At 42.0% G+C, this 27,886-nt stretch overlaps 1 protein-coding gene across 1 annotated transcript in view; it reads left to right on the top strand.

Annotated features, from left to right (window-relative positions):
• Nucleotides 1–27,457, top strand: part of ITGA8 (integrin subunit alpha 8) — a 155,652-nt gene extending 128,195 nt beyond the window's left edge. Inside the window, exons 28-30 of the mRNA XM_063147540.1 lie at nt 2,191–2,292; nt 19,689–19,811; nt 24,619–27,457. Of these exons, the coding sequence (XP_063003610.1) occupies nt 2,191–2,292; nt 19,689–19,811; nt 24,619–24,705 (312 nt within the window). The 3' untranslated portion in view covers nt 24,706–27,457. The remainder of the gene's footprint in view (nt 1–2,190; nt 2,293–19,688; nt 19,812–24,618) is intronic.
• The last annotated feature ends 429 nt before the right edge of the window (nt 27,458–27,886 follow it).

Raw genomic sequence — 27,886 nt, 5'->3', positions numbered from 1 at the left:
ATAAATAAATAAATAATTCCTGCACTGTGTGCCTGTCTCCCTGGGAGGCCATGAAAAACTTGGTGGCAGTTTGCAAAAACTGAGGACAAATTTAGGGTGACCATGTCTGGAAAGGATCCTTTTAGGGGTACTTTACAGAGGGCAATCCTCTATTTGAAGGACTGTCTGATTCAAGTGTAATTTAAAGATCAAGAACTGTAATAAGGGCAGGAAGGCACCTTGAAGTTGCCCATCAACAGGTAGCACATGAACAGTAAACTAAACTGGGATCAGGTAAACTGATCGGGTCACCTGATCCCAGCCTTCCCCACTATGGTGAGATACATTGCATTTCTATTTGAATAACAGCAATTATTTTTAAATGTGCATCTATTCATATCAATTACCATAAGCAAATTTTATGCAGTATCTGCCCTCTTTTGCCCATTTTTTTGTGGATGTCGAAATAGCCACCTGGCTGGGTGAAATTTGGCCTCTTGCAATACCTTAAAGCTGTCAAAGTCTGAGGATAAGACTGGAAGCATAAACTTGGAGAGAGGATGCAAGCAGAATGTAGTGTACAGTGATGAAATGTTGTGTTCAGAACTGGGTAAAATTCAGACAATGTGGAGTGCCTGGATTATCTTGCTCTTACTAGTTAGTAAGTCTTGGGTAAATATAGAGAGAGGAAACTATGCTGAGTTTCCTTCCAAAATTCTTGACTTCTGCAGTACTTGATTATTTGAGGTCTGCGAGCTTCTCTACATGCTCATGATTGGCCACTCACAGAAGTTTCCAGTTCCTTTACATGATGCTGTCAACCTCCAGGACATTTTCTGCACATTTTCCTGGCAATCTCACTTTTAAAAAAAACCACAGAGATAATTATCAAGGGATTAATTCCACCACTAGATGGTACTATTTCGTTGAACTTTATGCCGCATTGCCAAGAGGGAAAGTTTTCAATGTGGTCGCCATTGGTTGGAACAAGTGGGACATGAAAGAAGGGGAGGGGGCAGCCAATTCATCTCCATTCTCACACAGTTTTAAACATTTAATCCTTCCAGTACACTCTGTCAACAACCTGAATGTGATCATTCTCGAACAAAGGAATTTCAAAGCCAGATATCAATGCAAAGTTGCTGAAGTACAGTTCATTGAGAGATTAAACACTGTCTCCTTTTGGCTTTAATAAGGACAAAGTTATTGTTGTAATCACACTACAAATGTTATTTGTCTCAATATTGCAATGCTGTCTAATCACCCAACAATGATTTGTGAATGGCAAACATTAATGTAATCATCAGTGCCTGTAGCTTTTTGCAATTCAGTTCCCTCTGATGACACAATTACATTTCCCACTCAACCCAACCCCAGTAAGTGTGTGTATATGAATCTGCCTATTTGAGGTTAACACCTAATCTATCTGATAAACTGGACAGTGTCCATGAATGTTTATGCCAGAATAAATTGGTTAGTCTTTAAGATGCCACAAGAACCTTCGTTGTTTTTGCTGCAACAGACTAATAACGTCATCAGACGAGTGTTTTATTGCACGCTTGTTACTGGGTGCTCATGGATTTTCGTGAGTTCTATTCATGATATCATTCGCCTCCCGTGCATCTCTCGCTTCTTTGTCCCATGAGGGGAAAAAGACCCCAATAATTCCAAATTATTTTTAGAGACGGAACTTGCTGCTATCTCCTGCTGTGTGCAGGAGAAGCAGTGTGATCAAAACAGCTCACTGAATGGGCCACGTGCATGTTATTTACTTCTTCTTCCCTCTGTCTGAGAAAGAGAACGTATTGAGCAACAAAAGCGAGGGCGGAGAAGTGACGGTAGGGAAGTGTGATTTCCCCCTGTTTGATGGAGCTTTAACGGAATCTGAATAGAACTTAAGATACTTCCATGTTATGGGGAATGTTACAGGTTCACCATGGTGTAGGGTATATATGTAATCTTTCCTAAACTTATTTATTTATTTATTAGATTTTTCTACCGCCCAATAGCCTAAGCTCTCTGGGCAGTTTACAAAAATTAAAACCATGGAAACCATTCAAAATATAAAACAAACAGTATAAAAGCATAATATAAAATACAATATAAAACACAACTTGAGAATTGATCTCCCAACGGAGATGAAACAGAAATCTTCAAAAGACAAATTAAAATGTTGTTTGAAAACCTCCCTGTCTGTATTTTATTTTTCAGAGAAAAAATGGCCACTATTCTCTTTCTGTCAATGTGTCATTTGAAGTAAAGAAGATGCCATACAAAGTTCAGCCAGCAAAACTCTCCGAAGGAAGCATAGCGGTGAGTAACACAGAAAACAAATAACACACTGATGAAAAACACGTCGATTACACGTCGATTATTAAGATATTTATAGATGGGAAATCCGAGATAAATGTTTCCTGTGTTTGTAGTGAAGGTTCATCCTTTAAATACTATTTAAAGGGTATGTGGGAGAGTTTTCAAATAATCTTTACATTTGCTAAATGGTTGCGTTTCTATTATAATGATGCTTCATTGCTCATAGAAGGGAAAGCACTAATTCAGATAGTACTCATGGAGAATGGTTGTAACTTAGGCTGCTCAGATGATACACTAAGCCATGGTGGTTAAGTACTTTGAGCTAATCATTATGGCTCAGTGTGTCGTGTGAACCATCCCTATCCATGGTGGCTACATAAACACGGGTTAAACACTCTCACTAACCATTTGCTGCAAAAGGGGTGGCAGCCTAACCATGATTTAGCATGCTTTCTGAACAGGCCCTGTGATTACTGTAGGGATTGTCTTTAGGATTAGGGACACCGTTGTTTATTCTTCTGCTAAAAGAGAATCCCTTTTTGAAATGGTAAGATTACTCCAGAAAGGTAAGCTTGAGTTTGCTGCTCAGGTTTTCGATGGTTGAGTCACATGTTCATTCTAAAGATAGCTTCACAAAGATCTGGTCTCATTTCCTGTTTCTTTTTTGGAGTAAAAGGATGAGAAAGGGTTGAACTTCCTTAGCTCTTTCCAGTTTCATACCTTCTGGCTTGCAGCCTTTATATGCTGTGACAGAGATCTTGTTTCCTTTTTCAGCCTGTGGGCACATTTGGAATTTTGAGAAAATGTCTTGGGCACTGTCACAAAAAGGCTGCCAGTCACAAACAGCCATTTCATAGAAAAGCACATTGTTGTGGCTAAAAGACAATCAGCCTGCCCAAGAACCTAAATGCAAGGCGGAGCTGCAGTCTGAGCAATACAACACAGATTTTTCTAGCAAACTGTGTGCCCATTTCACAGAAAGGCAAGCCAAATAATTTACTCAAGTTAATAGAAGCCATACATTGCAAACACAGAAAAAACAAACATCCCATTATGCAGACACACACAAAAACATAATCTTGTGGGATGCCCACCAAATTCCCCCACCCTGTCTCTCTGGATCACCCCTAAACTGTCCCTCTCTCTCTCTCCTCTCACTCACGCATGCACACAGTAGGCATGTGTGAATGAGAAAAGCTGAGCTCTCTGAAGTTCTCCAAATCCCATCTCAAAGTGCTGACTCAAGTCCATATCACATGAAAATTCCTGCGTTCTTTCATATGTATTTTTTCCAAACATACACATCCTTGAAATGTATGCATTCTTCTCCCATTGATTAAAGTGTGTTTGTGCGCAATTTTCAAAAATAGCCATTTATTTCATGTGCATTTTTCAAATGTACGCATGCTGTCAAATGCATTTTGCAGGGGCGGGGTGTCTGCCAAACCCACCGCCACTAGCCTCCCAGCCCCCACCCAGTTTTCCAGACGAAAAGACTCCCTTTTTACTTCTTTCTTTCCTATTTGGGCACACTGCATAGCAAATCCTGAACTTGTGGCCCCCTGCCATCCTAACAATATTTCTGTGGCTATGGGCACCATGAAGATGGTGGTGGGAGGTCAGGTATTTATTTTGAAGCAATTCTAGCTGCCGGGCAATATATATATCTAGGTGATTCAGTGTGTGCTAAGTGAGATGTGTAGGAAAGCATTGGCTCCTGTAGCCATTGCATTGCTGAGCCCAGTACTATGGCAACCTCCTCCTCTTCCTCCTGGGCTTTCATGGGGTTTTGTATCAGATGCAGAAAAGACCATTCCTAAGTTGAGTCAACCAGCTTTTAACCATCTGCATCCATCATGCTGACACAATAAAAGCTGTCTGGGGCATTTAAGAGAGGAGCACCTTGCCAAATTGGTTTCCCATTCTAATCCCTTGATGTGAACAAGAATTCTAAAAAGCATCCATTTTCCAAGAAACGCTGATTGTTTAATTAGTATTTCCATTGCTATTTTAAGCATATCCTTGGTTGTGTCCCAGTACACTGGACATAAGCATTAATGGCTCAAGTATGGATTTTTTTCCTCATTTGCACTTCATCATAACTTTGGACTGCTAGTTCCTATGTTAAAAACAGCTTTAGTTCTTGGTTTTGTTGTTTTGTGTTTTGGAGCTCAGACCTCACCTCTGGCTTGTACTTAGGTTCTTGGGCAAGTTCCTTTTCTTTTGGATGTTTTGTGACTGGCCACTTCCACCATGGCAACCATACTGCAAATGGACAATCCCCCCAATGGGAGACATTTTGTGACAGCACCCCCAATACTCCTTCAAGAGTCCAAATGTGTCCACCAGCCCAAAAATATTGAGGGGGGGCTGTTCTAGAATAAAAAAGGGGGAGATGTAGCTGCTAGCTACATCTTTAAACTAATGTCTGTTTGGGTCCTTGGTGTAGCTCATGGCTGGCTTCTCTCTTTGATGCCTTCTGTAGAGAAATGATTTACCTTTAGGCTGGAAAGCAGAATGTTTTGATCCTTAATATGCATTGCTCATCCAAAAAGGTTCAAAGATACCACAGTAAAAGATAACTTCTGGCTCTCTCTGCGTTCTTGCTGCATGTGTTCTGTAACAGAAACACATGTTACTCAAAATGGCTGCTAAGCACCATCTCCATCTGGGCTGGGGTACTCCGCCCCAGGTGATAGCCTGCTGTTCTCAACAAGTCTCAGATGAAATACCAAATGATCAGATAAGCATTTTTACAGTACTACTTGAGAACGAGGCATATTATTCCATGAAGTTGATTTACTGCCAGATGCCCAAAACAGCAACTCTTAACTCTTGAAAAATTATAGTGCTTTTATGTCTTCTCAGATCTGACCATGGTAGTGGAGATTTGCCAACTCTACAGCTTCATGTGTTGTAGGCAGACATCCTTTTGAAGTTTCTGCTGGCAATACTTTTTATGTTCACTCCTCCTGAAAGTTGATCAATAGAACATTCAATGCATGTCTAGCAGGGTGTATTTGAAATGTCTAGAGCCTTTTTATAAATGAGACACAGTGTGCTTAACTAAAAATATACAGCATAATAAAAGATAATAAAAACATAATAGTAAAATCTCTAACAAACACCATTTAAAAAAAATTAAACTGCTAAAACATTTTGAATAAGATACTACACATGATAGAAACAACTGAAATACTGTAAATGCCCCCATCATATGCCATCAAATGCCTGGGTGTAGAGAACAGTCTTAACATGGCACCACAAAGGTGACAGTGTTGGCACCAGGCAGACTTCAGTGGGAAGAGCATTCCATACTCAGGGGGTCACCACTGAAAAGGCCCTCCAACTTGTTGCCACGTGCCAAGCCTCCTTCGGAGGAGGCACTCAGAAGAAGGCCTCTGCTGTTGGTCTTAGTATCCGAGTAGGTTCAGGTTGGGAGAGGCGCTCCGTCAATCTTCAACATTATTATCATTTGGAATGATGATCTTTTACACTTCAATTCTTGCTGTTAGCTCTGTGCTTGCAGCAGGGAAGGAGTTCCCCATCTGCTCCGAGGGGCTTAATCTGGTCCACAGAGCTTTCCCACATGGCCCATGGAGGAGAGAAATTCATGCTGTTAGCTCCAATCAGTGATTGGTGGGGATCAGGATTTACGTCCTGCTCATCATCCCAGTTGGGGAGTTGAGCAATGCGCAAAGACAGCAACTTGGCTGGTGTTGGAGGACGGCAAGCAGTGCATGAATAAACACTGCTTGGAGGAGCTGCTCTTTTCAAATGCTGACTGAGTCCTTTCTCTGTGCCAGGAGGAGTATGACACTCCGGGCTTCTCTTAAAATACAGAAAAGCAAAATGGAACTGGATGGCATGAGAGAGATGGAGGGACTTTATGGGTTGGTAGCCACATCATCCAGCCTGCCCGATTGGTCTGGGGTGAACCTGGCCCCTGGGCCAAACCAAGTTCAACACCAAGTTCAAATCAGGGCTCAGAGGCTGTCCCTGCAACATTGTTATCCTGCATACATGAAGGAGAAATTCCAGAGTTTCAGACAGCTGACCTTGCTGCCTTGTCTCACTCACAAGGTACCATTTCTCTGTGGAACAACCCATTCCACCCACTAGAGAAAACAAACCTGCTATTGTTTGTATGATCCCTTGACGAATGAAAGACGAGTCAGGAGCCAAGACCTCCTGATTTTGTCAGAATTTTTTTGCAGGAAGTTTGCAGCCATGTTGAAAGAGCGTCAGAACTGCTTCTCCGAGAGGAGTTTGCTCTTGAACTCCCACCTCTCCTGCCTGTCCTCCCTTTTTAACCCATGAAGAACCATAACAGCATTATGTCACACTATTTATTTATTTATTTATTTATTTATTTATTACCTTTATATACCGTCCCATAGCCAAGGCTCTCTGGGCGGTTTACAAAAGTTAAAAACAGTGAACATTAAGAACAAATATACAAAAATTTAAAAGCATAAAAACAGCAATATCATTTAAAACAAGTATTCTGAGGTCAGTTAAAAAAAAAAAACCACCGTTGACTCCCTTCGAGCTCACTTCTGCCTCTACCACTATTTACAACACATAAAGGGGTCATAACATGACAAGATTTCCAGCCCTGTTAGCCTAAGATAAAAACATAAGTAAGAACCTTCTTGAATCAGACCAAAGAGCCATCTAGTCCAGCATTCTGGTCACACCATGGCCCCCTGGTAAGCTCACAAGCATAGGGACATAGGAAGCTTCCTTATACGGACTCAGACCAATGGGTCCATCTAGCCCTGTATTGTCAACACTGACTGGCAGCGGCTCTTCGGGGTTTCAGACAGGATTCTGTCCTACCCCTGCCTGGAGATTCTGTGGGTCAATCCTGGGGCCATTCACATGCAAAGCAGGTGCTCTGCCACTGGAGGCAATAGACCTTCTCCCATTGTTGCATCTGGTATTCAGAGCTATACTGTCTTTTGACTTTGAAGTTCTGCTTAGCTGTCATGTTTCTCTGCATGTTTCTCATTCTGGGAAATGAGCGCAAATGAGTGTTTCCATCACATGTATTAAAGGGTGAAGATACCAATTTGCTAATGTATTAAGAAGAGTCTTGTTGGGTCAGATCAAAGCCTCCCCACACCCTCCCTAGTCTAGCATGTGTTCCAGAGCAATTTTTGTCCATCCACACCTGAGACAGAATCAACTGTGAGCTTTAAACTAGACCTTGATTTAACATTATCAGGCACTCGCATTAGCGCTAATACGAATTGCCATGAATAGAAGTAGATTCTGGTTTTAAAAAATCTGATTCCATCAGTGAGTGGATGACGGAACAAAAGAAGCCTGACAATCTGCAAAACATAGAGAGAACAGATTTAACAAAATCCCTACATGCCCAGGCGTACTGCTTCTGAAACCTAGAAGCTGCAAATAGCCATCCTGATTAGTAGCCATTGATAACCGTATCCTCCATGGTTTTGTCTAAGCCACTTCTAAAGACGTCTAAGTTTGTGTGTTGTGTGAAGAAGTGATGTGCCTTTTCCCATTGTAGAGAAGGATAGTGGCCATCCAGATGGCTCTGAAAAACTTACAAGGACAAGAGAGCACAGGGAAGGCTGGTGCTACTGATGTTAGTGGGGCTTGAATCCGCTCCAGGTTTCAGTGTGTGATTTTTTTAAAAAAATCTACTAAAATAATTTCAGATTAAGTGTTTTACTTTGAACTACCCAAGGCACGGAAGCCTCCACTGTGGGGGCAGTAACCTTGCCCCTTTTATCTATCATGAATAAAACAAACCAATAGTGTAAACAGGTCTCCTGTGTGCGGAGACGGTATATGCTGTGTACATTTGTGTACCTTTTGGGCATGATGCTAAAGAAAAGCATGGTTCTGCTTTTTGCACTTCGTGCTGGGTGCATTCCATCTGGCCTCAGTAAGTATTGCAAGCCTATATTTGTTATTCTTCTTCCAATTATCCTCTGCACAAATGTGAGAAATGTCAAATAGATTGCTGAATTTATCACTGTTGTGTTAGATCAAGCCATGGTGACTCAGATGGTACTTGGATTACGTTCAGGGCCTGAGCCAAGGAGCTCCAAAGTTAACCATAGTTTCCAGTATCATCAGAAAGTTTTTAAAAAGAAATTGCATTTAGGAGGAGAAAGTTCGGGATAATTTTGATATTGCTATATCAAGTACAACATTATTTTCCCCAGAAACTAAAGTTCAAAGTAAAGCACTTAATCTGAAATTATTATAGTAGGATTAAAAAAAACCACTCACTTGACATTCTATGGATCGTGCCATTGTATACACTGTTAAACAATGTCTGGGTAGAAGGAAAAATAAATGTATCTGAATATGTAATTCGTAGCCCCTAGGGTTATGTGTGAACATTTGGAGGTTTAAAAGGGTCTGTGTTTTAAGTGTTGCTTCTACAAAATCAATGTTCAGGCATATTTATTTTAAACATGCTTCTGCTCCTTATTAAGTATATTTATATAAGGAAATTATAGGCAAACACACAAGTCAATATTAATTATGAGTCTTTGCTCAGGGGAGCTTTTACATACTGTTTTCGGGCCTTTTTCAGGACAGAAAAATGGCAAATGTTTGTTTGAAAGTAACATGCAGGAGAATTAAAGAATAATTTATGATCTTTCAACCTCTGTAAGCAAACATGGTTAGAGATCAGAGGCACGGCTGTTATGCACATTGCAAGACTTTACTGTAAATCTACAGCTACTGTAACTTTAAATCCATGGCAAATGAATCAAATATGGTAATTCAGTTGCCACTTTTGAAAAGATAAACAGGCATGATTTAAAAGTGCATCAAATCCTCAAAGTTTGCTCTGTAACTCCTTTGCTCTGAATTATGTACAAGATGTGGAAATTTACTTCCATTTAAACAATGGTTCCTAATATTTATACTGGATAGAGTCAGCCAAAGAGTTTTGTCTTTGTGCAGAGCCCGTTAGTTGGAGAACATGGACTGGAAATAGGTTGGTCCATCCATATCTAGCAGCAACCCAACGATAGGTTTAAATTTTCATTTTGTCATGAATTAATAATAGGCCAAAAGTGAATATTTTCCCAGCACCGCTGAATAACTATTTAGATCCACCATGTTCTTATCTTCACAAGAACCCTGTGAGATTGGTTCTGCTGACCAGTACAAGATCACCAAGCACGCTTGGGGCTGAGTGAGGATTTGAACACAGTTCCCAGAGTCCGACACTCAAACCATTGCACGATACCGGCTCTTTTTTCCATTATGGAGAATGTACATCAGTCTTATCTTTACATTTTTTGAAGGCACATTGGCAGTCCTTGCCATCTCTTTTTTCAGCCACTGACATACTCCTGGCTACCAGTCTTCTATCCACTTGCTGTCCTGATAGAGGGCTCCATCACACATAATTTCCCCCCCTGCTTTGCCTCCCCATTTTGTTTTACTTCCAATGCATAAGCGCATCAAGCGTATAGTCCCTTTCACCTGAATACGCTGCTCTTTTGCTTGTTTCCTCTTCCACTCCACCCTGCCCCTTTTCTTTCTCCCTCCAGTTCATTGGTTCCTCCTTCCTCCCCGCCCTTAACAAGACATATACAAGCAGGTCCTGTCAGATGCGTACTTCAACCAGCCAAAAGAACCAGATTTTACGGAAATACGAACATTAGGAGTGGGAGGTGCATGTCATGAAAAGGACCCACAAAAATCCATGAGTGGCCAGTAACAAGTGTGTGATAAAATGCTCATCTGATGATGCTCATAGTGATGGCCACCAATTTGGATGGCTTTAAAAGGGAGTTAGATAAATTCCTGGAGGGGAAGACTATCAATGGCTGCTAGTCCTGATGCCTATGTGCTACCTCCAGTATCAGAGGCAGTAAGCCTATATACACCAGTTGCTGGGGAATATGGGTGGGAGGGTGCTTTTGCTCCATGTCCTGCTTGTGGATTCCTGGTCAACAGCTGGGTGGCCACTGTGTGAACAGAGTGCTGGACTAGATGAACCCTTGTTCTGATCCAGCATAGCTCTTCTTATGTTCTTATTTCTATCTGAATCCTGGAGAGTTCTTGCCTCAGACAAAACAGTACTTAGCTATATGAATAAATTGTCTGACCTGATATAAGGCAACTTCCTATGTCCCATACAGAACTGAAAAATAACCAGCACCTACTTCATGCCCCAGGAATATTTTTTCTTACCTTGGTAGAGAAATATTATTTCTGTGAAGTGTAAGGGGTTCCTTTAGCACTGACTGCATGTGGAAGGCAGTGTGCGTCAGATGTGCTCTGCCAAAAACACCATGAAAGGTGCATAAACATTCTATATCTGCAACAGTGGCCACCTCAAAGAAAAGGATGAGTAGATGCATATTCGCTGCTGACCATCTTCTTCATTCCTGACTCTTAAGAATTTGTCCTCCTTTAGGAGGCTTCCTTTAAAATGCAATTTTAGAAAGTACAGTTATAAAAAGAGATAAGGCACTCTTCAACTTTTACTGGCTCTAGGTTCACAGTATGATATTAAGCCTAAAACCACATGGGGGAAAATACAGGAGCTATTCAAGCTGAGGAACGCACACCAAGTTGAAGAACACGGTCATAAATAAAAGCCTGTTGAAAATGGCATGTAGTCTTCTTTATAAGAATGCTTGCGCGCATATGTGCATACATACAGAGAGGGAGGGAGGGAGGGAGATGCTTGAGGAATTTGATTTGTGCAAATTCTGATACAAACTGACTGTTCCACAACTTCTGAGCAAAAGTATGGATCACAACACCATCCTTTGGATTTCACGCTTCTCCCAAAGTTATGGTAACATTCTAAAATAGCATTTAAAATGCTTATTTTAGGATAAGGTATGTTCAGAAATGCATACTTTGAGGTGAAACATGTTTAGAAATGTTTATTTTGTGGCAAATTACATGAAAATGTGTGTTTAAATACAAATTTTCTTGCAATCTTTTTTTTAAAATCAAATTAATATGGAAATAGGACTGAACAGACTTGTGAATGAATATATGCAAAAGTGACATAGACTGGAAATAGACTGATCCGTCCATCCCTACGTACACACAATTCTTGAAGCGTATGACCCACCAAGTGATGTAGTAGATAATGTTTTGGGCCCACATATTGGAAACCCAGGTTCAAACTTCCTGCTCATTCATAAAGGTCACTGAGTGGGAGACTATCTTAGACATGTTCTCACTTCTCCATATAATCTGCTTTGCAGAATTGTGCATTGTACATTGGAACATTCTATAGAAATACTTAATAGTTCATCATACACACACACACATACATACACCCCACAGTAACTATGGCCTTACATACCTACTGTTTCCCTACTCAGTTCCTTGCTCGTTCAAACAAATCCCGTACGTGTTACACTCAAGGGTACGATCTGCTACTTGTTTAAAAGTATGCAATTTTGTCTGGTTTCTATTATTTATTCTGATATCGGCCTTTCAGATGTTTTGATGTCGTCGCATGAAACTCTGGACTCCGGTGTTACACCAGAGTAAAAAACTGATATGGGTAAAACTAGTTACAGATTCCTATCGAAGAAAGGCGGTTGTAAGTTTTGCTTGTAAAACTGGAGCAAGGGGAAATCTTTCCAGCATGTAGCTCCAGATGTATCTGTCTTGTTATTCTCTCTCCCTCTTCTATAGTGGTCGAATTACTGTTATTGTTTTGCTTCTAGTGAAATCTCTGTCAATGGAAGACATTAAATTTTACGAGAGAAAGTAAAGGGACTATTGGTGGAGACACAACCAGCTTCTTGCCCCAGGCACAGGTTAATCCCAGTGTCAGGGCAGAGCGGGATGCCCCAACTGCATCGTCTTCTTTTATTGCAGCTTGTTTGTTTACGTTCTCCCATAAATCCTTGGGAACTATCAATTCTTGGGGGAGAAGTGTACACATATAGCAAGAACAGCAGTTGTTGCCTGCTAACTTACTATTCCTTTCCTGTGTGGATTGCTGGTAAATAGTCCAAGGTAGTCAGTTGATGTTTCATCAATGGAACTAATGAGTAAGATGGCCTCCTGTTCGCTGGGAATCTCTCTGCATTTTTAAATGAGATCCCCATCAGAGCTTAGAGAGTTTCAGCTGAGGAGTGGGGTGGGGGGGCAGAGAGACAGCAGAACCTTGGCAGCTTGGAAGAGGGACAAAGACCATGAGGGCTTCTAGCTGGAGTTGGCTGAATTGGAAGAAGGCACCTGGGAGTCTGGCCAAGTTGCTATATGTGGGATGACTTATTTTGCAGAAGTGCCTGGTTGCCTCAGCTCATGCTCTGCTTGTATATGTGCATATAAAGAAAGTATTGCAAAGATACTTTATCTGTTTGCCCATCCAAAGGGAACTTAATCCACTAGAGCAGCCTTCCCCAATCTGCTGCCTCGCAGATGTGCCGGACTACAGCTCCCACCTTCCCGAGATAGCATGGGTGTTGTTGTAATCCAGTACATATGAAAGGCACCAGGGTGGGGAAGGCGGATGAAAGCCACCCCTAAAACAGCACTTACAAATGCATAACAATACAGTTGCACCTCTCCAAGCAGTGGAGGCTGCTCACTCCAATGTCAGCAGGGCAGTGAATCCACTCCAGGTTTCATAGAATCATAGAATGGTAGAGTTGGAAGGGGCCTATAAGGCCATCAAATCCAAGCCCCTGCTCAATGCAGGAATCCACCCTAAAGCATCCCTGACAGATGGCTGTCCAGCTGCCTCTTGAATGCCTCTAGTGTGGGAGAGCCCATGACCTCCCTAGGTAACTGGTTCCATTGTCTTACTGCTCTAACAGTCAGGAAGTTTTCCCTGATGTCCAGCCGGAATCGGATTTCCTGTAACTTGAGCTCGTTATTCCGTGACCTGCACTCTGGGAGGATCGAGAAGAGATCCTGGCCCTCCTCTGTGTGACAACCTTTTAAGTATTTGAAGTGTGCTATCATGTCTCCCCTCAATCTTCTCTTCTCCAGGCTAAACATGCCTAGTTGTTTCAGTCTCTCTTCATAGGGCTTTGTTTCACTCAAAACCAGTCAGAACTCTAAAGAAGCCTTGGCTAGTTCCTTTAGAGTTCTGACTGGTTCTGAGTGATACCTGGAGCGGATTCAACGCCCCACTGACATCGGAGCCACCAGCCTCCATTTATTTAAAAGCACTACTTGTGTGCCTGGTGCTGTACAAACAAGATAAAAATCTGTTGAGCGATATCTGTCCCCAAAGAGCGGAAAAACCTTGGTTCTGCTCAGTGGCCAAGTCGGCCCCAGATGTTGTAATGTCTACAGTATCTACTTCCTGGAACCTTCTGCTCTAGTTCACTTGTCTCCTTGACTGGGTACTCTGTGCAGAGGGTTGCTACAAATAGAGCTGCTGACCTTTTTTCTCGCTCCTCCTCCCCTTAGGTTTTCCTGCCAGGAAGAGCCTTGTGACAGGACACAAGGAACGGCATTCAAAAAAAATTTATTAGCTAATTAAAAGGAGCCGCTTCTAATTCAACTATTGGGCTTACTGTTCTAGGAAGCCTGCACAATTAATAATCAGTGCCTGGGGGGCAAACGAGTAGTGTGCGATTTGAATGTAGCAATGGATTTCTCCTTAACACCCGAGCCAAATAACTTTGGGTATTTTCTTTTCAGATTTAAAACGTGCATATCTGAATTTCTGGCTTCTGTTAAAAGCTGCTGTCTGCCTGGAATCGGAATGCAACAAGGCTCATTAGGTGAAGCTCTCAAAGGGCTTTTGGTAATGCGGCATTCTGTGCTGGCATTCAAACTGGGGACGGTATCCAGTTCTGTTAAAAGGAGCAATTGGGTTTGTCTCAAGCCCTGTTGTGCTCTAAGCAAAATAGTGAAGTGACGTCCATCTCCTCATATTGGATCACAGAGCACCCGGGCTCAGAGGCACCTCCCCACTATTGCGCTTGTCCTGTTGTATGGTCAAATCCCATGGGACTTTATTCACTGCTTTCCATACCTGGAGCTGGAGTCTCCACCTTCATTTCTTCTCTAAGTGATCCCTGGCACTGGTCGCTATGATCCACCTGTTTATTCCTTCACCCATTGCTGTATTTCCAGCCCTTTCTCTCTCGTTGCTACTGGGAACCTTTACCTATTCTTTGGGCCTTCCTGCTTTCGATGGGAGTCTTCAGTCCTCCCTTCATGCTTTGCTAGAATTAAGCAGCAGAAGGTCAACCACTGATCCATAGTTTTTCTTTCCCATTAGAAAACTCAGGAAGTGGTTTCGTTGAGAGCAAGCAGTCATAGAGAGCAATGGTGTGGGTTTTCTGGGAATTTTTAAAATGAATTTGCTTCAGAAAAATTGCAATTTGCATCAGAAAATCTGGTGCTCTAAAGAATGATCGAATTTAGGACATTAATTTCACTTGAATTTAGTACACTGTCATGTCCCCACTGGAGGAATCCTCCCAAGAGGAGGAATTAGAGCTCTCAGACATCAAGAGCACCCCAGAACAGCCCATGTCAGAAGACCAGGATGAGCCTGGCCTCTCGGGAGAGATGGTCACAGGCCCATCCTGCAAGGGGCAGGGGACTGAGCAGCCCCTCAATCCCCAGGAGTGTCATCTCAACAGGCAGGCCAGTAGGGCTCTTTTGAAAAGGAGTGTTCTATTACAAAGAAGGGAAATGACTCCTCATGAGTAGGACTCTTGCCAAAGGGCTACAATAAACTAAAGCTGAGCCCTGAGTGGGGCTCAGGAGGCCTGGCTATATAAGCCTTTAGTTTCAGCCTAACCAGTGCTGGAAACAATGCTGTTGATGCAGCCCCTGTATCTTTTACCTGATTCATGTTTGGACATCTATGTTATTGACTTTTGAATTTCTGCCTTTTTTGGAACTCTGATCAGACTTGATTGATATCCTATGTGTTTGACCTTGGCTATGTCTCTGACTTCTCTCAAGAAAATCCATGTTTGCCTGGTAAATTGTATTTGCCTAGCATAGAGTCTTACCCAGCCAAAGCAGGGCATATTTATTTATTAATTTATTTATTTATTACAGTTTTATACCACCCAGTAGCCGAAGCTCTCTGGGTGGTTCACAAAAATTAAAACCATAATAAAACAACCAACAGGTTAAAAGCACAAATACAAAATACAGTATAAAAAGCACAACTAGGATAAAACCACGCAGCAAAATTGATATAAGATTAAAATACAGAGTTAAAACAGTGAAATTTAGTGGGGTGGGGTTTGGGAAGTACTTTTGGTAATTTTTTGTCCTAGTTTAAAAACAATGCTCTTTGCATAGTCTTTATATTTAAATTTAAGAAAGAAAAAGGTACTGAAAACTGTTGACTAATACACTTTAACAATCAAAGAACTGTGCATGATTTGCTGACTAGGGTGACCATATGGAAAGGAGAACAGGGCTCCTGTATCTTTAATAGTTGTATAGAAAAAGGAATTTCAACAGCTGTCATTTGTATGCATGCAGCACCTGGTGAAATTCCCCCTTCATCACAACAGTTAAAGCTGCAGGAGCCCTGCCCTCTTTTGTATCTGGTTAGTCTAATATAGCGCCTGCAGCTTTAACTGTGGTGATGAAGAGGGAATTTCACCAGGTGCTGGATGCATACAAATGACACCTGCTGAAATTCCCTTTTCTATAGAACAGTTAAAGATACACAGGATCCCTGTCCTCCTTTTCTTATGGTCACCCTAATGCTGACCTCCACTCATCTACAACTTTGAAACTGCTAGACTTGCTTCATACTGTATTTGCAGTTGGTGGCCATCCATTGTTACAAAATGGGGAGGGAGGGATCTGGTGAAAACAGGGAAATTTTCTGCCCCATCACTGGTAGAGAGTTAATCATCATTTTTGCAGGGCTGGCCTTAGGCTGAGTCTGCCATCTTGGGCAGCTGACTTTGGCTGTCAGAGACGGGAAGCAAGTACTTAGTTATTGCGCTGAACATGTGGAATGTGACTGTCTGAAGTGGACAGCCTCCTCTTTTCTTGGGTTTCCCACACACTCCGGAGCACTGATTATCTGGTGTTCTGGACCGTGTGGAGAGCCCCCAAGGATAGAGGAGACTCTTTGCTTCAGACACTTGTCCACCACACATTCAGCATGATGATTATGATGAAGGAGAGGTGTGGGTCTGGAGTGCCCCCACCCTATGCATGTTTAAACAATACACTTCAAAAACGCCTGAATAGGGCTTTATGGTTCTGAACTAATGTATTTACCAGGTGGCTGCATTGCAGATCTTACTTGTGGTCAATACTATGCTCTGAAATCCATTGTAGGTTACAGGTAGGATCCCTATGCCATCATGGTTAAAAAGCATTCAGAATTCCTAGTGATGCTGGCATCTACAATATAAAGTATGAGTAGACCTTCTGGGTTCAAATTCCAGTTAACACACTATTAATCTGAATGGCCACAATGGAGGCCAGCAGTGCCATAAACCTCAGATAGATGGAAATTAAGTATTTCATATATAAATCTATAGAAAGAGAGCTGTAAAATGTTGGAAAGCATGCCAGGTTGGAAAATATATAATCTTCCTTTGCTGGAAAGCATATAATCTTTCTCTGGAGACCCAAAAGAGCCAACACTTAAGTATATTTCAAAAGCTTTAAAGCATCTATTTATCTGGGCCAGCTTCTGTGGTCAGGGGTAAGCCAGAATGTGGGCAAATGGTGTCAATGCATTTTATATTTCAGTTGAATTTTAAGTTATGTTTATATGTGATGTGCCATAAAAGACTATTACCTGCCATTCAACAAGTATAATAGTCTTCTTTTTTTAAAAAATGACATAGTATGTTTTTTTAAAAAAGTAAGAATTCAAATCTGATACTTTTTAAAAGTTTGTCCTGTAACAAAAAGACAGTGTGTTTTGTCTTATGAGTCTTGTTCAGAGGTTCTTGCCCAAACTTTTAAAAGGTATGTTGCAGTGTCAGCTGTCTGAGACCACAATGTCTAATACAAATGGTAGCTATTTGGGAATTGGTTCTAGTTTATGTCATTCCCTTAAAGCAACTCAGATTTGTTTGGTTTAGGACTGTTTAGTTCCCAACAGTCCTACCTGCAGGGCCCACATGAAAGAACTGAAAATGGCTGAGGCCCTCCAGCCACAAAATGGCAGTACAGGGACAGAACCAGTCACAAAATGGTGGCAGATGGAAGTGGGGTTTAGCAAATCAGCTGTCAATGACTGGTGTCATTTTCCTTTGATATCTAATCCCTCTTTGGAAATTGCTAAATTATTTGCCACTTTGATTTCCTTGTGGCAGGGAGTTCCATAGTTTAGCTTTCCTCATATTAAATCTACACTTTGGCTCTGGAGGTATAATGACTCAGACTTTTCAAGAGGCTCTAAGTGAGACACTTTATTTTATCCCACCCACCACAGCTTTTGAAGTATTTTTTACTTATTTCCTGTCTTTTGTTCTCCCATTCTCCTTTTACACTTCGCTTGTACCCTATCTCAAACAACTGCCAGTTTCTTTCATCCCTCCCTTCTGATGTTTTTACATTCACATCTTCCTATAACAGCTTCCCTCTTTTATCCCCTTCCCTACTTTCTGCCTATTATTATTATTATTATTATTATTATTATTATTATTATTATTATTATTATTATTATTAAAAATATTCCATCCTTCAAATTTCCTTCGAAGCGCCCTCTGGCCCTATTTCCTCAGAAGAGAGCAAACCTCCGTGCCCTCTTCCTCCTGAACTTCTCCATCTGCTTGCAACCTTAACTGAGCTCTACCTTCATCCTCCCTGTGCAGCCATGTGCACACATGGGCTCTTCACCACCTAGTGCCACAGTGGAGGTGGAGAACGTGGCATTGTTGCAGCCAGAGGGCACAGCAGCAGCAGCTGTTTCTCCTTGGCAGTTCTCCTTTCTCTGCCTCTCAGTCCATCCGGCCTATTCACTTCCCTCCTACCCTTCTTTCTCCTCCTTCCCTCACGCTCAGCCAGCCGCTCTTTCTGCTGTATGTTTTCTCTCTTTCCTCCTCTTTCTTTCCTTTCCTCCACTCCAAATTTGCATACTACAGCCTTGCTTTCTAACCAGCGTCTGCTCCCACACATGTGGGTCCAAATGATGTAGAGATCCTCCACAGATACAGGAGATGCTCCTCTTTAGAGATTGGCCCTCAATGTGTACAGGGTGACAGAGATGATGCTGGGGAGGGGGCAGAGCTAGTGTTTACTAAACCCACAAACGGAACACCTGAATAGAAGTTTTAAAGGCATACGTAGCTTCCACATCTGCTCATATAGATCATAGAATCATAGACTAGTAGAGTTGGAAGGGGCCTATAAGGCCATCGAGTCCAACACCCCACTCAGTGCAGGAATAAATAAGCTGTGCAAATGGATTGTAATAAGATGATAAATAAGCTGGGCAAATGGAATGGAATAGATTTGCACTTTGTAAACAGGGTGGAGCAACTCTCCTGGAAGGGAAGCTTGCAACTGCTGGGATAGTTTAGCTTAGAAAAAAGTGATTTAAGGGGAGACATGATCAAGATGTACAAAATTATGCATAGTGTGGATAGGGAGACATTTCTGCAGCTGAAACTCTCCCCACAGCCTGAGTTCGATCTCAATGGAAGCTGGTTTCAGGCAGCTGGCTCGGGTCGACTCAGCCTTCCATCCTTCCGAGGTCGGTAAAATGAGTACCCAGCTAGCTGGGGGAAAGGTAATAATGGCCGGGGAAGGCAACGGCAAACCACCCCGCTATAAGGCCTGCCAAGAAAACGTCAGCGAAAGCTGGCGTCCCTCCAAGAGTCAGTGCTTGCACAAGAGGTTCCTTTCCTTTCCTCCATAATACTAGAGCCTGGGGTCTTCCCATTAAACCAATTGGTGGGAGACTCTGAAAAGATAGGAAATTCTTCTTCACACAACACATAGTTAAACTATGGAATTCATTTCACAAGATGCAGCGATGGCCAACAATTTGAATGGCTTTAAAAGGAGGTTAGACGAATTCCTGGAAGCAAAGGCTATCCATGGCTACTAGTCTTGATGCCTCTATGCTACCCCCAGTATTAGAGGCAGCAAGCCTATGTACACCAGTTGCTGGGGGTCATGGGTGAGAGGGTCCTGCTGCACTCATGTCCTGCTCGTGGGTTTCCCATTGACAGCTGGTTGGCCACTGTGAACAGAATGCTTGACTGGATGGACCCTTGGTCTGATCCAGCATGGCTCTTCATATGTTCTTAATGTTAGAGCAAAGTTTTGTGAAGTTATGAAACCTATTGTACGATGAGTTTTAAAACCATGATTTTCTTTAAACTATTGCTTTCTAATTCTGTAGGTATAATCGATGCCCTTCACTTTGTGATTATTTTATCATTCTTATTCACGTACACTTCATTTCATTTTATTCATTTTTCCCCCATCTTCCATTTCAGATCAAAACATCTATTATTTGGGCTACTCCAAATGTTTCCTTTATAATCCCACTGTGGGTTATAATATTAGCCATACTCCTTGGACTGCTGGTTCTGGCTATGTTGACCTTAGCTTTGTGGAAGGTATGTTATATATTGGTTTTAAACTGGAGAGGATGCTAACGAAACAAAATCAGAGGGGAAAGAAAAAAAGAAAGTGTGATCTTCTGAGCAAAATAATCACAGACATCTGAGATGGGTGTGTTATTTATTTTGGATAACTGGGATGTTTGTGTTGCTGGTCTTTAAAAAGAGGCAGCTTGTTTTCAAAGTCTCACTTTATTAAAGGCCGAGTTATAAGTGAGCAGTGAGAGATTGGCTGTGACTCCCAGACCTATGATCTTCTTTTGTCCGGGGAGTTGAGATTTCTGCAGCGTCTTGCAAAGAAGTATCTCTAGCTTTGCTTCTCCATAAAACTTCAAGGAGTTATCTTGTGTAACGTGATCTTGCACCCTGTTTAGGGGGAAAGAAATGTTATATTGTTGAGGCTGCAAGTGATTTTATTTTAATATTGGTACGTTCTGTTTGATGTTTTTACTACATTGCTAAAGACCTGCAGTCACTGAGTCATTGGCAGTTTACAAGTTTTTAGTTCAGGGACTTGGAAACAATTGACTTCAAAGTACCTAGAAACACAACGTTTGCACATCAGAGACATAGCTTGATTCCCACCATAATAGGTGCCATTTCCCAGTGGTCTTTATCATGTGCATTACTGATCATATGGGTTGTTCCATCATGATCTAATACTTTCCCAATTATTTCATTTTCCTTCATTCTTTATTCCTTGATAAGCATTGCTAAAACAATAAAATATGATTTTTTAAAAGCAGATTCCACAAGCTGAAATTGTGAATAATTAAAAGTAATTTTAGATTTGTAATAATTCCTAATATACATTTCCTGGTTTGGTCCTAATGCTCTCACGATGAAAGTATTTACATCAGACATTCTGGAATAGTGATCCTTAGTTTGGCAGTAATTAAGTTATCTTCTATAGAGTAGCCCCTCTTAACCTGGTGCAAAATATTGAAGTCCAAATTATCCGCAGGTCACCAGGTTGGGGAAGGCTGTTATACAGAATGGATGAAGTTCACTAATTGTGTCCCATGCGTAACAAAATAAATAGCGCACCCTAAATCGATAGTAGCAATTTAGTCACTAGCATATGAAGGTCATTCATACCTTTCACAGGCATGGTTTCTAAATAACTTCTTGTTGGTGATGGCAAACTATAAGAAGCCAACTAGCTGGGACAGACTTGAACTCATGGATCAGATTAATTTAACACAAGCTGATCTAAATTATTATCACCAAGAAAATAATAATTAATTCCAATCAATTCCCCATTTTTGTAATTTGTGCATTTCCTGAACAAGAGCACATACTAATTGGTGGCTATAATAATTAAACTATACTGGTTTGCAAACCCCCCCCCCCCAAAAAAAAAACAGCAGTGCTATGCCTTCCGAACAGCATCTAAACAGCCATAGGATACTTGGTATCTTCCTCTCTGATTTTCCCATTTTTGTTTTGAATGACCACAATCTTGCAACCTCAAAGACGACAGGGAGGGAGGAAAGGGGGCATGCCTGTGGGAGAGGAGAGGCTGGGGATCCACGAACATCTCAGCTTCCTTCCTTGCCCCCAGCCAGGTAGGTGAGCTGGATGGGCTCAGAGGCTAGTTCGTATTACAACAAAGGAGGAGAGACGGGCTGTAAAAGTGTCCATTGCTCCCGCTGCCCTTCCTGGCTCTTGCCTCTAGGGCTTAGGGGTAAACACAGGGCTCCAAGATCAGAGCCCTGCAAGCATACACATCAACCCTGTAGGATGCCTCTTTAAATAGCTTTTAAACTAAATAGTGTAAAATAGTTTTTATGGTACAACGCAGGGGAGACTGGTCGCTCCTACAACTAGGCACAAGTCTAAAGAAGCTACCAAGCTGTGGGCGCATTTTGGAGATAGGGTTCAGCACCTTGGATAGCTCCTTTAGACTATTAGCTGGTTCTTACTAAAATCCAGAATGGAATCTGCCTCCCCTGGTCATAATCCAAAGCCTCTGTCATGTAGCCCACTTGCCTTTTGCACTGCATAGTGATATCTGCTTAGCATAGCGTTGCATTTAATAGATTTCTGCCAGACCTTCTGTACACATACAAGGACACTAAGATAATTTACAGGAACATCCTATGCATGTTTACTCAGAACTAAGGCCTGCAGCTTTAATTAAAGATAAGGACCAGCATTTCTCAGATTTATTTGCAGAGAAGTGATCAGTAATAGTTTTATAGAGCACCGCTTCCACAAGAGAGTGAAAGATGTTTGGCTGGGATTAAAAACTCACACAGTAAACTGTCCTGAATTGTGGGTAACGCTGTCTGTCAAACTGTGTTTCTTTGCAAGATGAAACATAAACGCTCGTGCTTTTTGTAGAGAGAGTCATCAATATTTGTAACTTGCCACAATAATACATTAAGTGCTTCACTTATTTTATCATGTTTATAAGGCTTGACCTCAAAAGTAAAAATATTGTTCCCCAACGGTTTTCCTTTAAAATAGAAAAGAAACTTTAACACAGAAAAGTAAGTCTTCAAAACAGGGTCATGAATTCAGTTTAAAACATACATGTAGAATTTAACATATTTGTTTTCAATTCAGATTTGATTCTAAGTGGCATTGTGTGTGTTTTTAAGTGACACAATACAATTTTAAAAACCCAAATGCTGATTAAAGGAGGTATGAATTTTTATCCACCCTGCCACATATTTCATGTCAATTTTAAAAGTATTCTTTTCTTTTCTTTTTTGAAGTTTGAATATTAAAAATGTAAAAAATGCTCAGGAACTCTCATATTAACTTTTGGTCCTGAATAATTAAGAGCCCAGTCCTATGCATGTTTAGACAATGTAGGCTAGGGAATGCTGGGAGTTGTAGGACTTCTTTCTGTCTTAACATGCATAGAATTGTTTCCTAAATCACAGTAGGTTGAGGGCATCTGTTGTAGCAGTTCTCCAAGGAAATTCTCCATACATGCAACATAGCCTGGTACAATCTCTGACCCACCAAGTTGAACTCAGCCTTCTCACCTGCCAAGTGCTTTACTTCCCCTCTGTTTTTGCAATGGCAGGCAGTCCGCAAAACTAGGAGTTCTAGTGAGTCCCTGGCAGACATGGTAGGTGGGCTACTTCAGCTCAGGGGGAACTCACGCCTGGCAGAAAACTGTTTCAGAAGAACAAAGCATGCAATGTTCCTATTGTTGTCCAACATGCCAAAGATACTTTCAAAGAGGGCCATGCCGAGATCTAATAAAAAACACACACATTCCATTCCTTTTTATCATCACCATTTGGACAGATAATCTAAGCCAATGACTTAGATTGGTAAATGAAGCAGGTCAGGAGCTTTTTCCCGACACCAGTTTCTTGTCATTTCATAATCCGCCTGTTAGCTGGAGAACAGGTCAGCCACAGTACATGTTTGCCTGAAACAGCAAGTGCAGTTCAGATGAACCCTTGACAGGGCATTTGCCAGCTGTTCTGATCTGCCCCACTGGATGATTCATGGCTCACAGCTGTGAAGGGTTTCAGACTGGAACTCGGAGATTTATTTATTTATTTTACTGATACTGAAACACCTGGTTTTCATCCGTACATCTTCCATAGGAGCACTCCACTGTCATAATCTAAAAACATTTTTTTTCACGTTGCAAAGGTGAAGAATTGTAGAGAGGCTAACACCCCAGCTCTAAACATTTATGTCAAGGCATCTTTTCTGTTGATGCATCCTGTGATAACATCTGGATTAGCATCATGAGGTTGCCTGGAGGTAGCTGTTTGGATACCCACACACCCTGCTAAGCACTTACATGGCAATTCTTAGGAGGGATTCAGGCAAATAGCTGGCGATATAACTGAGATGCAAAAATGGGTGGTTTTTGTTCAGGAGAGATCTTGTTTGTTGCTAAACTCAGACACTTTATGAGAGATGCAACTCAATGCTATGCATGTAGGTCTTATTATATTCAATGGACCTACTCCCTGGTGAGTGTACATAGGATTGCAGCCTCAAGTGCAGTTTATCCCAGACCTTGAAGAGATTTTGCAGGCTGCAATCGCGCCACATGATAGTGTCAAATAGCCACCACGTCCACAAAAACACACACCATGGTGGTTTCTGCATCTCAGGTTCTCTCTTAGGTGTTCAGATGAATTCACTTTTGATTGAGCAGGCAAGCTGCAAAGCCTATAGCATTGGAGTCTGATGTCAGTAGCTGTGAGCAGACCATGGCACAGCTGAAGTTTGCTGAGATATTTCCTTTCAGCAATTGCTCCCAGAGACAACCCAGATGGCTTTTCAGGGCCAATGTACATTAACCAAATGTTCATGTTTGTGGAGGCTTTTGAAAACAGCTTCTGCATGGTGACATTTGGCATGGGGAGGGGCTGGCAATTTTTGAAATCTGCTTCCCACCTGGATGGCCTTGATTCCATGGACAGACAGCACATCAGCAGCTCTTCGAGATATCCAATGCTTCTGGCAAAACACTCCTTGTTATTGCGGGGGGGAGAGGGGGCAGCCACAATAATAGGATTTCCAAGGCTATGTGCCTTTGCATTAGGGTCCCCCCTCCCTGTGGCCTCTACATGCAGAGCATAATACCTGAATGTGCCTTTTGAACATACCAAACAGTTTGGAGATTTGGCATGCAATCCTTTTAAAGTAAAAAAAAGTGCTACCAGCAATAGAAACTGTTTCCTTGACATATTGCTTAGGCGTGCTTAGTTCTAATGGGAGTCTTATGGCAGGATCTGAAAATTAGAGAGAAGTTGGTATAGCACTTGAATGGTTGCTTTGCCCATTTGTCTACACATGACTGTTTCTTTTGTTCCAGTGCGGCTTCTTTGACAGAGCGAGGCCTCCTAGGGATGACATGGCGGACAGAGAGCAACTAACAAGTGACAAGACTACTGATGCATAGAAGAGGAGAGTAGAAACTTGCTAAAGGTTTCATCTGCCAAGAACCTTCCTCTGAACTCAAGACTGCCAAGGTGTTGTTTTGATCTGAACTAAGCAACATTCTACACATTATGAACATAAGAAGAGCCCTGCTGGATGTGACCAAAGGCCTATCTAGTCCAGCATTCTGTTCCCACAGCGGCCAACCAGATGCCTACCACAAACTCCCACAGTGGCCAACCAAATGCTTATGGGAAATCCACAACAGCATGTGACTGCGACAGCACCCTTCCGCTCATGTTCTTCAGCCATTGGTATGCCAAGGCATATACTGCTTTCAATACTGGAGGAAATTTATCTACATCATGACTAGTAGCCACTGATTGCCTTATCCTCCGTGAATTTGTTTGATCCCCTTTCAAAGCCGCCCAAATTAGCAGCATTGCTACATCTTGCGGTAGTGTACATTCACTACGTAATAACTATAGATGGCAGAAAAGAACATAAGAAGAGCCGTGCCGGATCAAACCAAGGGTTCATACAGTGGCCAAACAGCTGTCGACCAGTACATTATCACTGTCTCAAAAACCTATCCAGCTGATGAGCAAAAAATGTTATCAAAAAATCACTTCAGTCACTTCAAACTGCGATAGAATTTTCACCACACATGGGGTGCATTAAAGCACTCAGGCCTGAACCATGGGGGATGAACAGCCTTGGGTGCTGCATGGCTTAAAGATGAGCAGGACAAAATGTTCAAACTCTCCTGTACGAGGACAGAACGTTGTGACACCTCCCTAAGGATGAGAACGACTACGAAACTCTGGCTCAGGGAGACAAGCAATATCGTTGGTACTGTGAAAGTACTTCTGAAAAGCAAAACTTGCCTTTAAAAATACAATTATTTATTTTCCCAACTTTTGTAGACTTGGCATCCTAACCAAAAATAAGTTCTGAAGTTTTATACTCACATTAACAGCTTCAGTATTTCGTATGTAAATAGAGTGAATGTATTGTGCACATTCCATATACCAGTTATAAGTGTTTGGAGAGAAGCAGAATTACCTAGTATTTTATTGGATGGAGAATCATAGAATCGTGGGCCTAGAAAGGAACCCTGAAGATTATCTAGTTCATCCCTGATCCCTAAAGCATAGAACATAGGGCTTTCCATTTATTTAATCACATCACGCCATGAACATAACCGATTAAGATAATCCACTTTAACTTGATAGTCAAGCACAGAATATAGACCGTAGTAAATGGTCTATATTCTACTAATACAACCCAGTTGTTCTTAGCAAGTGAGCCAAGCCATACACTACAAGAGGAGGCAAAGAAAAAAGCCAGCTAACAAACCTGATTTGGGACAAAACATCTTAAATAAATTAAACAAGATCAGTTAAACCTTGGCATTGATGCAAATTCCATTCACCAACTCTTCCTGAGAAAAGTTCTTCTACGGCGAGTCCACCATATTCAACATCCGCTTCCAAGTGGAACTGCCACTGCAGATTCTGTAGCAGGGTGGGGGGAAAGCTGAGATCTAAGGCCAATCAAACCCTTCCTAATCCCAATGTGGCACATCTGGTTGGCAGATTAAAAATTGCAAAATGGCCTTCCTAAACTTTTCCAAATCTGTTTTGAAACCCATGCGAGGGTTGTGCCTTTGCTTTTGTGGTTTGTTTTTGCTCTGATAACTTTTCTAGGGATTTAACTTTCCCCACAAATTCTAAATACTGAATAGTTAAGAATGTCTTTCCCCTCTCTATCTTCAGTTTATTGGTGGACAACTTAGAGACCCCTAGTTCTTTTACTTCTGCAGGACTGTTCTGGGCACAGAAGCTCCAGTTTGCTCCTCCACATGGAATGGCTTTCTATTTATTTTGATGGAGAAAGCCAATCTGTGTGCATTCCTCCTCATGTATAAAAAATAAACCGGGTACAATTGAGAGTAATTTGGGTACTGTGCACACAAGGAAACTATGTGTACAACTGATTTCTGAACTGGGATTATCTGCTTTATTATTTTCATTATTAGTATTAATATTATTAAGAGCTGACTTATTTCTCTGTTGGTTTTTATGAACACATTGTATGTTCTTTGAACTGTAGGCTGTGAGTCGACAGTCATTGCACCAAATCCAGAAAAAAAATCCAAGGTGTTCTACAAACAGCAGCCTTCAAAATAGCCACCAGTCTGTTGGCTTTGTAATGGCTGTACCAGAGTACCTTCCACTGACATGGTGGGCCTCGCTTAGCAATGGATTCCAAATATGTTTGTGCAAAACATCTGGATGAATTTTTGAACTTTCCATACTCCCTTTGTCTACTCTCATCTTTTGGATCTAAAAGTAAAACATTGAATGTAGAAGTGTTTGTACTTCTCAATGCCTCACTCTCTTCCCTTCCCCCAGCTGGTTGGTTGACATCCCGTTTAAGACCATATGTCCTAGATTCAGTTGTTCCAATAATCCTAAGTTTTGCTTTGCCAAAAACTTTGTAGTGACATCAGGCTGGAAAGGGAGGAAAGACTATTGATGCCTGAGCCCCATTCCATTCTGCTTCTAGAGGCCCTTCAGCATCCTGAACCTGAAACTTTTCCAACCTTTTCTTCTTCTTCTTTTTCAAACATGGGAAGAGATTAGCCAGCATCACACCTCATGGATCTCCTGACAGAGGGCCTTGCTAGACCTACCTGATAATCCAGTGGGGAGTCGGGGCAAGGCCACGCTGCAGCTAGCGTGGGCCGTCACCCCTAGCTAGACGTAACACGCAACAGGCTAAGGAAAAGCCCCGTTGTGTCCTCCATTTTTTATTATTAAAGGGCCATGTGCGCAGGAGCGCACCAACGGAAATGTAAGGCTTTTTTTTTTTAAAAAAAAAAGGGGGTTCCCCGCTCCCCCTGCCCAATTTCCCCACACACAATATCTGATGCCCCCTGCCTGCTCGCTCGCCATGTCTGCCCCCCACTCGCTCAACCATCCCCACTCGCTCGCCCGTCCTCAATCTCCTTGCCCTGGCCCCGTTCTTCTCCCCCCCGTCTGCCATGTCTGATGCCCTCCCTGCCTGCTCGCCAGCCCACTCGCCATGCCCACCCGATCACCCGCCCGCCATGTCCAATCCCCCCCGCGCACCCCCCGTCTGTGATCTCCCCACCCTGGCTCCGCTCTTCCCCCCCATCTCTCCTGCCAGGTCTGCTC

The sequence above is a fragment of the Elgaria multicarinata genome, chromosome 1 (assembly GCF_023053635.1).
Source record: "Elgaria multicarinata webbii isolate HBS135686 ecotype San Diego chromosome 1, rElgMul1.1.pri, whole genome shotgun sequence".
Classification (NCBI taxonomy): domain Eukaryota; kingdom Metazoa; phylum Chordata; class Lepidosauria; order Squamata; family Anguidae; genus Elgaria; species Elgaria multicarinata.
Note: the sequence above shows the minus strand (reverse complement) of the source record. Positions and strands in the feature narration are given on the sequence as shown.